At 41.8% G+C, this 15,723-nt stretch overlaps 1 protein-coding gene across 3 annotated transcripts in view; it reads left to right on the top strand.

Annotated features, from left to right (window-relative positions):
* The first annotated feature begins 225 nt into the window (after positions 1-225).
* The window catches only part of UBR2 (ubiquitin protein ligase E3 component n-recognin 2), a 55,968-nt gene continuing 40,470 nt past the window's right edge, over positions 226-15,723 (top strand). For 2 of the 3 annotated variants that reach the window (XM_081854453.1, XM_081854452.1), the window contains exons 1-9: positions 234-518; positions 4,679-4,938; positions 6,263-6,341; positions 9,687-9,800; positions 10,356-10,486; positions 11,379-11,517; positions 13,036-13,098; positions 14,855-14,975; positions 15,568-15,675. In XM_081854453.1, the coding sequence (XP_081710579.1) occupies positions 378-518; positions 4,679-4,938; positions 6,263-6,341; positions 9,687-9,800; positions 10,356-10,486; positions 11,379-11,517; positions 13,036-13,098; positions 14,855-14,975; positions 15,568-15,675 (1,156 nt within the window). In that variant the 5' untranslated portion in view covers positions 234-377. Of the gene's footprint in view, positions 519-4,678; positions 4,939-6,262; positions 6,342-9,686; positions 9,801-10,355; positions 10,487-11,378; positions 11,518-13,035; positions 13,099-14,854; positions 14,976-15,567; positions 15,676-15,723 lie in introns of all 3 variants that reach the window. The other variant, XM_081854454.1, reaches the window with a different exon arrangement.

Genomic DNA, 15,723 nt, shown 5'->3' on the forward strand with positions numbered 1-15,723 from the left:
CTTTGCACAAATTAAGCCAAATTAAGCCGCCTTCCTTGCTTACTAGCCAATAGCAAGCTGGGCAGCTGCGCCCACAACAAACAGGCTCGGCGGATCACAGCAGGTGGGGAGGCTTCGCCCCTCGGAAGGACTCCCCCCACCGCCCCTCTGCTTCAGAACTACAACTCCCAGGATGCCTCGCGGGACCCTGAAATGGCGTCCCTTCCGCCCGGGAAGGGAAGGCAGAGCAGGGCCCGGGCCGCCTGGGGAGAGGCGGGGTTGGCCTCGGAACGGAAGCGGGTTCCCCTGGCAGGCAGGCTGGCAGGCAGGTACTACAGGTCAGGCCGGCCGGCCGGGCCCGGTTCCGGGTGCCACTGACTTGGCGACGGAGGAGGCGGATGAGGAGGAGGGGGAGGAGGAGGAGCAGCAGCAGCAGCAGCAGCAGCGCGGGAGGAGAGAAGATGGCGGCGGACCGGGAGACGGAGGTCCCGGCTATTGACAGGAGCTTGCTGGAGTTCTCCGCTGAGGAGACTGCCCTGGTGAGAGGCCTCGCGGGGAAGGGACGCCGAGGGAGGGGAGACCGAGGCGCTTGGCCGGCCGGCTGGCCCGCCCGGGGGTGGGCGTCCGACCCGGGCATTATGAGGCCCGGCAAGGCTGACAGGTGTGTGGGTTGGGACGAGGATAGGAGGAGGGAGGCTGTGAGGGGATGCTCGGGGCTGCGGGCGGAGAAAGAGGCGAGGGGCCGGAGAGGGGGGGTTGGGGTTTTTTTTGGGGGGGGGAGGTTAGAGTTTGGGGGGGTGGGCAGACACTCGCTCCCCAGTGATGGGGGGTGGGGAGCCACGTCCAGTGAAGGGGACACGCATGTTGACACGCAAAAGAAGAAGGGAGTTGAGAAGACAAAAGCTCGGCGAGCAAAAAAAGAAAGGGGGTGTCGCGCGTGACAAAAGGTTTTATTGCCTGTCGGGGAAGGCGGGAGGGTCTTCGCTGCTTGGCGTTGGAGAAAGGGCGAGGGGGGAGGGAGGGGAAAAGCAAGTTTCCCAAACAAATAAAAATGGTCTGCGAAGTTAGGCAAGGAGTTGTGCCGCAGTGCTACTACCGAGTATGGATCGAGAGAGCCCTGGGGTTGAGTTTCCCCCCTTGATGCCTCTGTGCTGCTCCAAAGAGCAAAGCGGCGGGTCTTCTGGGTCAGGGGGAAAGGGTCGTGTGAAAGACCCTGCCAGGTTGTCGCGGCGAAAGGGGGCAAGAGCGGTGACCCCTCTGTAAGCAGGATCGGTTGCATGCTGTCCCCGACTTAACAGAGAAACGAGTCCGTGGTAAGTTACGGACTTGATTCGAGGGAGCACAAGTCAGCGGGGTTAAACCAAACTGCGATCTGAAGTGCGCTCATTTTTATTTTTATTTTTGGGGGGCTGCTTTTTCTTCTCCAAGGCTATTGGGAATGGATTCCTTCCTGCAATAAATTTTGGGATTGATCTCTTCGACTTGTATTTAATTTGTAAACAGAGCTTCTGGTACCAGTCATAAATAGGCTATGGTGGTTGGACATTAAAATATTGCATATTCGGTGGCTTCGCACTTTCCCTCCTCGTCTCTAAGTTTAAAGTCATCATGGGAAATGGCAGGTGTTCTCCCATCTAAACCACTTCGTCACAAGCCTCTGTGTCTGTAGCGTTGCTGAGGGTATAATTGAAGAGTCTTAAGGGCAGGTCACTTCTATCTCTTTGGGGAATATTCTTTCTAGTTGCCCCTTAAACAGAACTCATGGTTTTTTTTAAATAGCTCTGAAATTGTTCATCTGACCCATCTTTTAGTTCATATGAGCAGCTCTGGGAAGCAGAGAACAATTCCTTCCAGTCAAATAAGTTGCCAGACTTTAAAACTTTTAATACTCCAGTAATACATGAGCAGCCTAGTAAAAATTTGCAGTTCCCTGCAAGGTTGGAGAATGTATAGTTTGATGGAGTGACATGGTGTAACTTTCTATAGATGGATATGGAGTTAAGTTTTGACATCATTGTGTTCCTTTTGTGTGTTTCGTAAAATATAAGATGAATTAGATGTCACAAGTAAAAAATGTTCTAACAGCCTGTTCATTTTAGTACCTCATATCACCAGAATTCTCTTATAACATGTTAATACTTATAATTTTATAACTGAGCTCCTGACTTCTGTTACCAAGTAAAAAACTTTCCTCCCAGGACTGAATTTTAGCTTTTTTTGTTGAAGTCTTGATACCTTTTCATGGTACTCTCTTGACTCCCAGAAATGTATTATCATAATTGTTGTTACTTTATGTTTATATGTTAAGCTCAATAAATTCACAATTGAGCTCAGTAGCATCCTGTCATAATCTTTATATTTAGACATTTTGAATCTAGTTCTTGCAGATTTGGTTCTTCCCATACCCACAACCGTTTGCAGGATTGACACATAGAATTGTGGAATTGGAATCTGTTGCCCATTGTGCGGCTTTTAGCAATATGGAGTGTTTTATAGTCCTCATAGTAGCTATCAGTAACATGTTAAATAAAAGTTTTTATTTATTTAATAGATTGGTATAGAAAATTGAATATTGTTTGTATGTGAAGTTCCCTTTTTCTCCTGTGGAGATTTGAATTTTTGTAGGGAACTTGTGGTAACTTACAGTTGCCTTTTCTTATTCTGTGAACAAACAATGTTCTTATCTTTTGTATCTTGCACCCTATTTTTAAAACAAAGGAAAGTATATCTTGTACAGTAGAAGGCAAACTTGTAGCCAAGACACTCCTGTGTAGTCACCAAAGACGTCTAATATTCAGTTGTGTTTAACTTTTCTAATGTTATCACAAACTATGCTTATGGAATTGTTAAAATTAAATGCTTCATATCTTTTTATATATATATAATATTTTTAAATTATATACACACATATATATAATATTTTTAGTTTATTATGATTAAATGTTCTCTGAGTATACTGTATATAGAATTAAAACCTAGGAAGAATATAATTACAATGTGGCTTTGATTTTTATTTGAAATTATAAATATTTGCACTTGAAAAATACAAGTGTTTTATCTTTGTGTAAAAAGTAGCATATTTGAATCTGTAAGCACGGTTATAGGATTTTTGCAGATACAGTTTGTTTAAATATCATCAATAAACATTATTATGGCAGTAATCCTTTTGAAATAAATAGTAACAACTAATTGGTACATTTGTTTATAGATAATTTGCTGCTGTTGTAAAAGCAATATGTGGTTCACATGCTCCGTGTCCGCTTCTCTGGAGCAGCAGAAAACAACCTTTCCCCCTCCTCTATGTGACACCCTTTTATATATTTGAACATGGCTATCATATCACCCCTTAACCTCCTCTTCTCCAGGCTAAACATGCCCAGCTCCCTTAGCCGTTCCTCATAAGGCATCGTTTCCAGGCCTTTGACCATTTTGGTTGCCCTCCTCTGGACACGTTCCAGTTTGTCAGTGTCCTTCTTGAAATACCTGCGCTAATCGGGAAGAGCTTTCAGAATAACTTTCATACATTTCTGTCAGAAGACAGTTGGATCCTTCCTGCATTGGTATGGTTGCTTGTTGGGGAATACTCCCTTGAACCTCCTCCCCTATTTCAGGTTGCAGCATAAATGTCAAGCGTGGCAAGTGAGGTTACTTCAGGCCAGGCATACTGAAGTTGAATCACTTTGTGTTCCTGGCATGCCTTGAAAACCCACTTGCTTATTCTTTGTTTTTTAATGACTGTAGTTTTAAAAGAAAAGCAGTGATATAATGGGCTTTGAAGCCATGTCTTCTGATTAACACTTTAAAAAAAAAAATCTTTCAAAGGCTTCCATTCCTTCATCTTGGCTCTTTTCCACTCCACCCCATACTAAATGTAACACCATCAGCAGAATTCCATTGAAGAAAACTTTAAAAGCAGTAAAACTTTTAGAGTAAACAGGATTAATACTACAGATTATGAAACTGTGCGACAAAAAGAACTTCATTGACTTCTCGTGGCTGTTGCCAAATGCTGGTTCTTTCCTGGGCAGCGCTCTTATCCAAAATGAGGTTGTTTACAAAGGTTTATGGGTTTATTTGTACGTAGTTGCACCTTTCTTTGAAAGGTTTTTGTAACTACTAATTTTGAGGCAACAGCCACTTTTCAAAGGGTCCTCTAGCTAGTTGTGCAGTTTGACTTTAGACTTGTATTTATTGTACATCTCTGTGTACGCATTGCCACATGGTAAACTACTTTGAAACTTGCAGCTTTTAAAAGGAAAAAAGTTGACAACTGATTGGTCATGGATATGCTCTTGGATATGCTCAAAGCATCTCTCTGGACTGTAGACGTTAAAATTGACTGAATTTTATATTGATAGTTGTAGAGATGTTATACTACATAGGAAAGTTCTACCACCACTGTAGTATTTTCATAAAGAAATATGCTGGAAAGCTATGAAATATTTTTTATCTGGTATTATTTGGTATTTGGTATCTGAAGAAGTGTGCATGCACACGAAAGCTCATACCAAGAACTGACTTAGTTGGTCTTTAAGGTGCTACTGGAAGGAATTTGTTTTGTTTTAAATATTTTTTAGTTTGAGATGTTTGCTGATGGCCTGAATGGGTTGGGTATTGTCTCTTATCATGTGACAGAGGCAGGAGAGCAAAGAACTTCGGGAGGCAGTGCTAATGTGTATTAACTTTTTCCCCCTTACAGAAATGGCTGCAAACACCTGATCTTCCGAAAGAAATATACAAGCACCTTGCCTACTATGTACCCAAAATTTACTGTAGGGGTCCTAATCCAGCCCCACAAAGCGAAGATTTGCTTGCGCAACAGGTTTTGCTGGGACCAATGGAATGGTACCTATGCGGTGAAGACCCTGCATTTGGCTTTCAGAAACTTGAGCAATCCAACAAACCTTCGCATCTTTGTGGCCGGGTGTTTAAAGTTGGCGAGCCTACATACTCTTGCAGGTAACTAGTCACTTCTTTTAAACTGTCAAGCCCCTTAACAGTTGAATGATTTGAGCTTTATTTATTTATTTATTTATTTATTTATTTAAAACATTTTTAATACCACCACTCATTAAAAAAATGAGGGCAGTTTACAATAAAAGCAATCCAGTAAATCCAGTGAAAGCAGGTTCCCTGCCCAGGAGCTGTTGTAGTTGGCATACCAGTTAAAGTTGAAGAAAGGCAGCTACATGCTGCAGACTGTTGGGGCTGCGTGGAAGGTGGTGTGGGAGGTTGTAACTGGATGTAGGATTTTGGCAAAAAACACCTCCTCCGCTTTTTCCATTAGGTCCCAACTAGATCAGGCTACATACTCACGAGGGCACAATTTGATACCCTTGTTATATCTGATCTCTGGTTCCAAAGAACAGCAAAAACCCAACCTGTTTGGGTTATTTGTGGCTGCCATTTAGTACTTTTTAATTCTTTGCTTTCTGGGCAGGTAGTGGTTTTGAACTGCAGTTTTTGTTTCTCCATAGCTTTAGTCCTCATAGTTTCAAGTGTCATGAATCTTTGGAATTTCAGCAGCTCTTTCTCAAAATTGGGTGTCAGGATTGCAGGAGTTGTGGTGGGTTGTCCATACTTGAACACTATTTCCCCTCTCTCCCTCTCACATAAATGCGTAGGCTTGGGTCCCAACATACATACAGAACTTCCAGATTTAGCAACTTGTCAGCCTCCCCAGAGAAATAGAGGGTTGTGTTCAACTAATTTTTACTGAAGAGTAGATTCATATAAATTAATGAACACAACTAAGTTGGGGCCATTAATTTGAATGGGCCTACTGTGGGGGGACTTCAACATAGCACCATGGGAGTTGTTCCATCAGTGCAAACATTTCAGCTTGTCAGAAGGAACAATCTCCCCTCTCCTCCCAATCACACACTGTTACAGCAGTTCTCCTCTAAGCCACCCATAATGAGCACCATTATAAAATTTAATCCTAATTTCTGTAGTTTTAAAAAAGCAATCAGAAAGACACACCCACATGCAAAAACATGACTTTTCACCACGGGTATAGGGCGATATATGATTTCAATAAATAACGACAACAACAACATAATATAATATATCCATCTGCATAGAAGGTCCTAGGCTGTGTCCAATATACATTACAGGCTTTTTCTCAAGCAGTTGACAGTTCAATCCTATACAGATCTTCTCAGAAGTGTCCTATTGAATTCAGTGGAGCTTGTTTTTAGTTAAATATGTATAGAAGTTCATCCTAAACATTGTGTAGTTGGCCCTTTTATTAACATGTTTTTCTACTCTCTTTTTTTGTCAGAGATTGTGCAGTTGATCCAACTTGCGTGCTTTGCATGGAATGTTTCCTGGGAAGTGTTCACAGAGAGCATCGATACAGGGTTAGTAAGCCTATATGTGATTTTAGTGAGGTCTCATTCAGAATCAAATTTGTGACTTGGTCAAATCAAATAAGTGTATATTTTATCACACTTTTCCCCCCTGTTGCCTTTTCCTCTCCTCCCTCTCTCTTCCCCCGCTCCCCAATGCAAAAGTAGCATTACAAAAGCGATGAAATTCAGTAGGAAGTACTCCCACTTGCCTAGGCAGCCCTGATGTTTTCACACAGATCAGTACTTTGAGTAACATTAAATGTTGCGGCTTTCAGAAACTAAAAGTTTGACTTTGAAGTTCATATCCTTAGATTATAGGTGTAAGTGTAGGTAGAAAGGCTTAATGAGAGTAATCTCAGACAATAAATGAATGCGTCAACCAGTTATGACACAGCAGCTGCCTTATTGCTCACAAATAACTCAGCACTGTTATTTAAAAGAAGAAAACAGCATCTTGAGTATATCCCTTTATCACTGAACATATGATGCACTAAAGGCTGAAATTAACAAATAAATAGGTATTTTGGCTGCAATCCTATGGTCCCAGACAGGGCATCCTAGGGACCATAGGATGTTTCCGTTCCCCCTGTGAGGGTGGAGGCAGTGGTCCAAACTCATGGGAGATCTGACCTAGTTTGTCCCCCTCCAAGCTGTCACAGGAACCTCTACAGCCCTATCTTACCAACTTTGAGCTCTGAACCCAGTAGATGCTACAGAGATGGGTCAGTGTTCCCACTCCCTTGACACCCCTTACACACACATACACACACACACACACACACACACACACACACCCAAAAGCAGAGGGAATTAATACGACAACCCAGGAGCCAGCTCATGTTCCTTCCTATTGGAAACAATAGGAGATAAATCATTTTTGAAAAAACAGAAATGGGACAGGTAATATGGTGCTTCTCTATCTCTCAGCCTGAGGCCATGTGCCCAGTAGGGCTCTGGATTTGATCTTCAGTCCCCCCCGGCCCAACTTTTGGATTTCTTTCCCCTTTACAGAAATTATCAGGGGTCTGCAAATGCTAATTCCTACTAATCAGCTTTGATAATCCAGTTTTGATGGCACAACAATGCAGATACGTTTTTTATGTTATTGTCAGAGCTGCCCGAGGTCCCAGCTCACAAAGGACCAACGCCAGTTCTTGTTATATACAAAAGTCTTTATTGAAGTTCAGTTTCCATTTCAAAGCCGCGGCGCGCAGCTCTACGTCTTAAACTCTAGACCGCTGAAGCTCCGTCTGAATCTCCTCCCCCCAGACACCAGTTTAAGACTCTAGCCCTGCTCCACCTCTTCCTCTGCTCTTTCCTCCTCTGGGTCCGCCTGTCCGCTGGTGCCTTGCCCTTTCTGGACTCTTCTGACGCTGAGTCCCCTGAGTCTTCCCCTTGCCTCCGGCGGGCTTTAGGACCTGGTTCCCAATCCGGGTTTTCTGCTGTCCTGCGCGCCTGTACATTCGAACTTGGCGCGCGCGCCCAGCCGGCAACCTTCCTCCTGACCGTTACACTGCTCCTGTCACTGCTTCTCCCTTCGGGGGGGGCTAGCTGGACCTGACCTCCCCTCCGTTCCCTCACTCTCCAACAGAGGCGTGGTCAGCCCGGACTCATCTCCTCCCCCTACTGGAGGAGACGCTGGTCCTGATGCATGGGACTCTTCCCCCCCACTACGCTCTGGTGGGGGAACTGGTCCTGATCTCCCGCTGCTGCTTTGGGAGTCCCCACTGGCCCCTTGCTTCTGGTGCGTCCCCCCTGGGACCCCCCTTGCCCTGGCCATCGGCGCCCCCCTCTGGGAATCTTCTGAATCGCTGGAGAAGCTCATGGAATCTCTCGGGCCACTGTCATCTTCTCCCATGCTGCCCTCAGATTCTTCCCCTTCGCTCTCCGTTTCCTCTCTCCCCTGTGCCTCTGCTCCTGAGCCCCTGACAGTTATCATGTTTGTTTTTCTAAGGATGGTTTATGCCCTTTGCCCATGCCCCAGGGCATCTTACAACAAAGTCAAATGAGGTAAAAAAAAAACTATGAAACAAAACAAGTCCTTAAAACACCACACCACTGATAGTCTGAAGTTATGTAGCTCAGTCTTTGTATACTATAGGTTGAATTATTTTTATTTACTTTGAACCTGAAATTAATCCCATACCTTTCGTCAGGCATTTTACCCCTTTCAGATTTTATTTCTCTACACTGCCACCCCATAATATGCTTCATACAAGTTCACATGTTAAACATAATAAATTGCACACTTAAAGTAAGGGAAAGGTTTCACTCTCCATTCCCCTGGCCTTATCTTTAAGTTGGACCTGTTTTTGCTCTGATTGCTTAACATAGATTATAGACTCATAGAATCGGCGTTGGAAGGGATCCCAAGGTTCATCTAGTCCAACCTGCTGCAATGCAGGAATCCTGCCCACAGCCGACCCTGGGTGGGCTTGAACTACCAACCTTCTGGTTAACAGCCAGATGCACTGTCTCATTAGAATAGCTGCTAACTGAAGAAGAATAGGATAAGATAGTCCTTATCTTGTTATCGCCTAATTCACTTGCTGGAGCAGGGGGAAACTTTCTGTAATTTATTTGGGAAGTGCATTTCTTGAAGTATGTAAGTTAGCAGAACTAATAATCATAAGGCCAACCAGTCAGTATTTTCCATAATCTAACCTAAAATTGGAACTGGTTTAAGTGAGTCATGCAATAGACTCAAGTGACTCTTGTTCTTTCATTCTATACAATAATTCCTATAATGTATGATTCTAAGATCATGTCTGCTGATTTATCTGTATGACCTCATATTTTAGTACAATAGTAGGATCTTCTCCTGTAGGCATTTTATCACGAGTAGAGGCTTGAGCTGGAACAGAATCTATTGAATCCTTGTTCATAAAAAAACAGGCAGGACAGACCTGGAGAATATGCCCTGCTTAGCTCTAAAAGCAAGGAGAATTCTGCTTGCTATAGCTCATATCATTGATTTACCCTTAGTTTGAAAGGTAATAATGACTTTCCTTCCCCTCTGCCCTTTCATAAGACTTGCTGATCCTTTGGCACTGGGAATAGCCAGCTGTCAGGGCTATTACTGGAAGATGGAGCCGTATTCTGGTGGTGAGCCCAAAGGACATTCCTGTAGTCTCTGCTCCATTGAGTATAGGATTTGTTATACAGAATTTAAAGCAGCCATTTAACTTAACATCACAAGGATTGAAAAACCACCACGAATCTCTATATTGTCTCTCAGGTCTTTTTCACTGTGTTCCAGATTGCCAATCAGTTTTGGATAGAAAGTTTACCAGCCTGGTTTTCATTTATGAAGCATACTTTCTTGTTCATATTTATTTTAAAATAATGCTGTAGATGACAACATCTGGTGGAGGAGGTTTCTGTGACTGTGGCGATACTGAAGCTTGGAAAGAAGGTCCATACTGCCAGAAGCATGAACATAACACTTCAGAAACAGAAGAAGAGGAGGTAAGGATACACAGGTTTTGAAAATTATTTTGTGCTGTTGCTCAGGTAACTCCGGTTTGGACAGAGAGCAAAATTTGAGAGCTCACTCTCTGGCCTAACTCTAGGCCCAGCCACGCCACCCACATGACATCTTTGCTTCCTCCTGTACAAAGCAGGAGGGAATGCATCAAGATTGTTATTTCAGTCAGGTGTGCTTTATTATGTTTTCTGTATTTAAGTATCTTGTTCTTCACTTCAGGAGCTTTTAACACTAAAATGATTTTTCTAGTCTTTCTAGCAGCCAGATCTCATAGACTAGGACAGGCATAGGCAAACTCGGCCCTCCAGATGTTTTGAGATTAAATTCCCATCATCCCTGACCACTGGTCCTGTTAGCTAAGGATGATGGGAGTTATAGTCCCAAAACACCTGGAGGATCAAGTTTGCCTATGCCTGGACTAGGGTATAAGAATTTTCAAATAATTAACTTGGATGTGTTAAGCTTCTTTTAGCTGTAGGGGAAACTTTAGAAATTATTACCTCGATGTTAACACTTTCCTCCTTTTTTCATTTTAGGATCCTCTTGTGCATTTGACAGAAGATATGATAGCAAAAGTTTACAATATTTTTGCTATCATGTTTCAGTACGCTGTAGATATTTTAACATGGGAAAAAGAAAACGATTTACCACCTGGTTTAGAGACAGTGTAAGTAAAATTGCTGTTGAACTTCCAAGACTGGCATAGTTCTTAATGGAAAAATGTTAGCTGCATCTTAATTCATAAATGACATTGTGTGCCGCCTAAAAAGAGTTGCCAATGGTTTAGTCCCGTTGAAATAAGTGTGACACACATTTACATCACATCAGTTTCAGCGGGTCTTCAGTGTGATCAGTTTTCTATGGATTGCACTCAGTGGATATATCTTACTTGAGAGTAAATGCTATTTTGCTCAGTGGGACATAGCTTTAACTAAACATGCTTAAAATAGCTGTTCCTTGAGGCTAAAAGGGAAATGTTTTTAATACACTTCTCTAAAGAATTATATTGATTTTTTTCTTATTGAAAAGTCTGTTCTCTCTCCCTCTCCTCCTTTATTTACCAAAGAAATTAGTGGTTGGGGTTTTTTTTGTAGAATATTGCTTCTTGCCAATAGTATCTAATGCAATTTGGCACTGCTATAGTAAGCTAATTTCATTGAAAATAGTGATAGGATCCAGCATATCCCGCAGGATAATATAATAACTTGGATCCAGAGAACATAAAGCAGAACTCCACCTGTTCCTCACTACAACTCCCTCTGCCCCTCCCCAAGTTGCTCCTGAAGCTTGGTAGTCCCTGCGGGATGGTCCACAGAGGGTCAGTTGTATTGGGAAATTAGAGGAATTTGGCAAGGCTGTCATGTACAAGCAGAAGTAGTTTTCCACTCACGCAAGGCATGGTAGTAAGATTAATCACAAGAGCCCTCCGTCTTCCTATTGCTGATTCAATATGTTTCCTTAATAGAGATTCCAGTAAATAGAAGTATTGAAATGCCAGAGAAAAGACCTTGATTGATTTAAATTAATTATATTCCTTATTTGTAATACTGTCTTTACAGTGAGAAGACTGATACTTACTTCTGCATGCTTTTTAATGATGAAGTCCACACATACGAACAGGTTATTTACACTCTTCAAAAAGCTGTCAATTGCACACAAAAGGAAGCCATTGGTTTTGCAACAACTGTAGACAGAGATGTAAGTAAGCTCTTTAGACTTCCATTGAAATATTGGATAAAAATGATTAAGCTTGGTCAGTTTAAGAGGATTTAGTCCTGTAGTTCCTTCCATATTTCCTTCCTGCTAGCTGATCAACCATTTACCTTATTTGGAGGAATAGAAGGAGCTAGGCAATTTCCAAAGCAACACTGGAGCATAGTTCATTAGTTCATTCCTTATACTTGCTGCAATTGGCCCTCTTAGCAGCTGCATACTTGATAACATACAGTTTTGCTCCCCCACCTCCATTTTGCAAATCATGCTGTGAAAGTTGGGACACTTCCTTCCTGGATGCCTTCCCAGCCTGAGATTCTTTGGCAATGCTTTAGCAAGTTAACTTCACAGTGAGTCTCTGGGAAAGTACTTTTTAAAATTTGAGAAAACCTCCTCTCTTCTTACACCATCCACCAAGAAAATATATTTTAGCCAGTCTTTTCTAATGTAACATAGAGGCAAAACCTGTAAAAACAAAGTGAGGCTGTCTCCAATCTTTGTAGCACTGAATATTTTACAAGCAACATTCTCACTCTGAGGCTGAAAATTCATTATGGAGGGTGTGCGGCTGCTGCTGAAATCTGAAAAAAATAAAAATAAAAAAAGACCGGCCAGAGGGAAAGCACTAGCACAAGACACGAAAAAGAGCAAATCTCAAAATTATGCACAAAAATCAGTGAGTTTATTGTTCACCAGTGTGTTTTGGATCAATAAACTCTTTCTTAAGGGTTATTCAACTATTTCCCTCTCATGCAATAATCAGACTGCATGTAAGATGGCTTAATCGGTTTTTTTGAAGGTTGGGGAAAAACACACCCTATGGTTGTATCTTAAATGTGTCCCTGCATTCACAGAGGCTCTTGGCTCCGATGAAAACCTCCTCTCTCCCCCTTCCAGTTATGGAAGCCTTTCCTGGGGTGTAATTTAGGATAAGTATTTAACGCATGAAACTCAACTAAAACCAAAATGGGCCTCATTCTAATTCAGGGGCAGGAAACTGGATTTGCCTGTCTATAGCCCTGGTTAGCCTTAACCACCCAGAATGATGTGATATCATACGCATATGTTTCTCTCTCTCTCTTAAAAAAGCCTTTTATTTGTTTGTTTGTTTAAATAAATCCCAGCTCAAAACATAATTTAAGGTATATATTTATCCTAAGATTGTGCATCTTTCAGAATTGCTGTGGAATTTAATAGTTTTGTTTGCTTTTTCATAGGTGATATTTGCTATATCAGCAATAAATGCAACTCACGTGATAAACATATGTGAAGCATATATACATACTGCTTACTTAAACTGAACATATAACATTTTAATTTATGTGTTAATTGTGTTAATATGTGCTGTTTATCAGAATTCATTGTTAGTATAGGGTTGATTTAATTCAAGCAGTCTAATTCAAGGGTGGGAAACGTAGGTGACTTCAATGTGCAATCAAAACATATTTAAAGTTTTAGTTATATCTTTAATTAGCTGTTAATAGCCATGTAACTGTTTAACAGGGACGCAGGTCAGTTCGCTATGGAGACTTTCAGTACTGTGACCAAGCCAAATCAGTGATAGTGGTAAGTGACATTGCTTCATTTCCCTTAACTGAATGGTATATATCCTTACTTCATTATAATCAATTCACTGTTATAGCATATCTGCCCATTAACATTTTACAGTGGTGCCCCGCAAGACGAATGCCTCGCAAGACGAAAAACTCGCTAGATGAAAGGGTTTTCCGTTTTTCGAGGTGCTTCGCAAGACGAATTTCCCTATGGGCTTGCTTCGCAAGATGAAAATGTCTTGCAAGTTTGCTTCCTTTTTCGTAAAACCGTTAATACCCAGGGAATCCGCGCTCCGCAAGACGAAAAAATCGCAAGACGAAGCGACTCGCGGAACGAACTATTTTCGTCTTGCGAGGCACCACTGTAAAACTGTATGTGACATTTTAAGAATGTTAAGGAAATATTAAATGTGTCTGATGGAAGTGGCAGCATGCCTTGTAAGTCACTTGCCTGATGGTTCTATCATTCTTCAAAAACTAAAAATTGGCACATTCTACTTTAAAATTGTGGTAACATTCAGATTAGATTACTGCAATGTATTGTAGATGGAGTTGCCTCTGAAGACTGGGAACTAAATATAATTCAGAGTATAATTGCTGGACTGTTAAGTGGATATTGGGTATTGGGATGACAGCTCACAAGTGCTTAAAGTGTTGAATTGGCTCCCAGTCTTATTTCCAGGCAAAGTTCAAAGTGCTGATGTTTTCCTTCAAATTGCTATACTGTTTGTGAGTAAAGATGCATAGGATTGAAAGGGAAAATGTATATTTTCAGCTCAAGCCTTCCCTAAGATTCTGGGGGTCTAATGAAGAAACCCCTGGTCCAACCTGTATGACTCATGCTAAAAAGCAAAGTTCAGCAGATACATCTACTGGATCAAAAATTGTGTATTCAAAAGAGCATAGCCATAATGTTTCTCTGCAATCATCACTGAATTACATGCACAATGTCCAAACTAGACTGGGACCTGCATTGTGGTGAATAGATACTTGGCACTTTTGGCCTTGACTGTGTCATTTAATTGCATGATGGGATTGAGGACTGAAATCTGTTGTTGGGAAAGAAGTCTTGAACTCATGGTCTCCCCATGCCTCTCAGTCAAGTGATGTGCTCTCCATCTGCAGTTACAGATAGTTGGAAGCCCTTTTTCTGTAGTCATATCTGTCAGAGCCAGAAAGGGTAAGGGAAGTTGAACCTACATGTGGTAATGGACTAATTTCAGTTATTCCTAAGGCTGTTTGCCTTGAGTATTAGAAACAGAATTCAAGTTTTACCATTCTTGCATTACAAAATGTAGACATATAGTAGAGTGGTGCCCCGCAAGACGAATGCCTCGCAAGATGGAAATCCCGCTAGACGAAAGGGTTTTCCGTTTTGGAGGTGCTTCGCAAAACGAATTTCCTATGGGCTTGCTTCGCAAGACGAAAATGTCTTGCGAGTTCCTGCGGGTTTTTCCCCCTCCCCCCCTTTTTCTAAGCCGCTAAGCCGCTTATCAGCTGATCCGCTAAGCCGCTAATAGCGCTAATCCGCTAAGCCACTAATGGGCTTGCTTCGCAAGACGAAAAAAACGCAAGATGAAGAGACTCGCGGAACGGATTCTTTTCGTCTTGCGAGGCACCACTGTACTAGATATTGGGAAAGCTTGTAAAAACCATGAAAATCCAGTTGCCTGGGATTGTTCTATGTCTTAACTGTATAAACTTCAAAAGTGCTGTGTTTGGGGCAAAACCTGTTAATGGCTTCTCTTTCCTCTGCCTTTTTCCTTAAGAGAAGTACCAGTCGCCAGACTAAGCCGCTGAAGGTTCAAGTTATGCATTCATCTATTGTTGCCCATCAGAGTTTTGGTTTGAAGCTTCTAACTTGGCTTGGCAATATTATTGGATATTCAGGTACTGAAATTTGACACACTTATGATATAGCTGAAAGAGAAAAGTCATGATTGAAAAGCAGAAAATTCCTCTTTCTAGGGACAGAATGATAGACTGACATGGTCTTGTGGACATGGTACAAACATAACAAAAATATATTTGTTCAGGCTTATTGGTCCAGTTTACTTAAAGCATGAGGACGAAGCTGCTTGTGATGTGGAAAGTCCCTGAAAAAATCTCCCAACATTATTTTCCTTTCCTAAAATGAGCCACAAGGGCACCTGAAGTAGGGAGAGTTTTATATTTCTCCCATGCTATTTCTTGACTGCAAATCATCCTTATCCCTGAGCAATTTCAGGTCCCACTTGTCTGCTTTCTAAAAATGATTCTCTTCTTACATCACTTAAGCTTTCTATGTTGGAGACAGCCTATTCTGCAAGATCATGCATATCTGTAGTAAATTCAAAATAAAGATGAATGCCTTCTATTTTAAGAATGTGCATGTTGGGGATTTAAATGTCTTACGTACAACTGAGTTTTATGCACAAAACGGATGATTAAAGCAAACCAGTTAATCCTTTTGGTTCACGTATTACTGTTTCTCCTTAATTAGATGGCCTTCGAAGAATATTGTGTCAAGTTGGCTTACAGGAGGGACCAGAAGGAGAAAACTCTTCTCTTGTGGATAAACTAATGCTATCCGATTCTAAACTCTGGAAAGGTGGGCTATTCCTTCTTGTTTTAAGAATCTACCTGCACCACAGTCTGG

This window comes from Podarcis erhardii (assembly GCF_964252035.2).
Source record: "Podarcis erhardii genome assembly, chromosome: 3".
In the NCBI taxonomy this organism is placed as follows: Eukaryota; Metazoa; Chordata; class Lepidosauria; order Squamata; family Lacertidae; genus Podarcis; species Podarcis erhardii.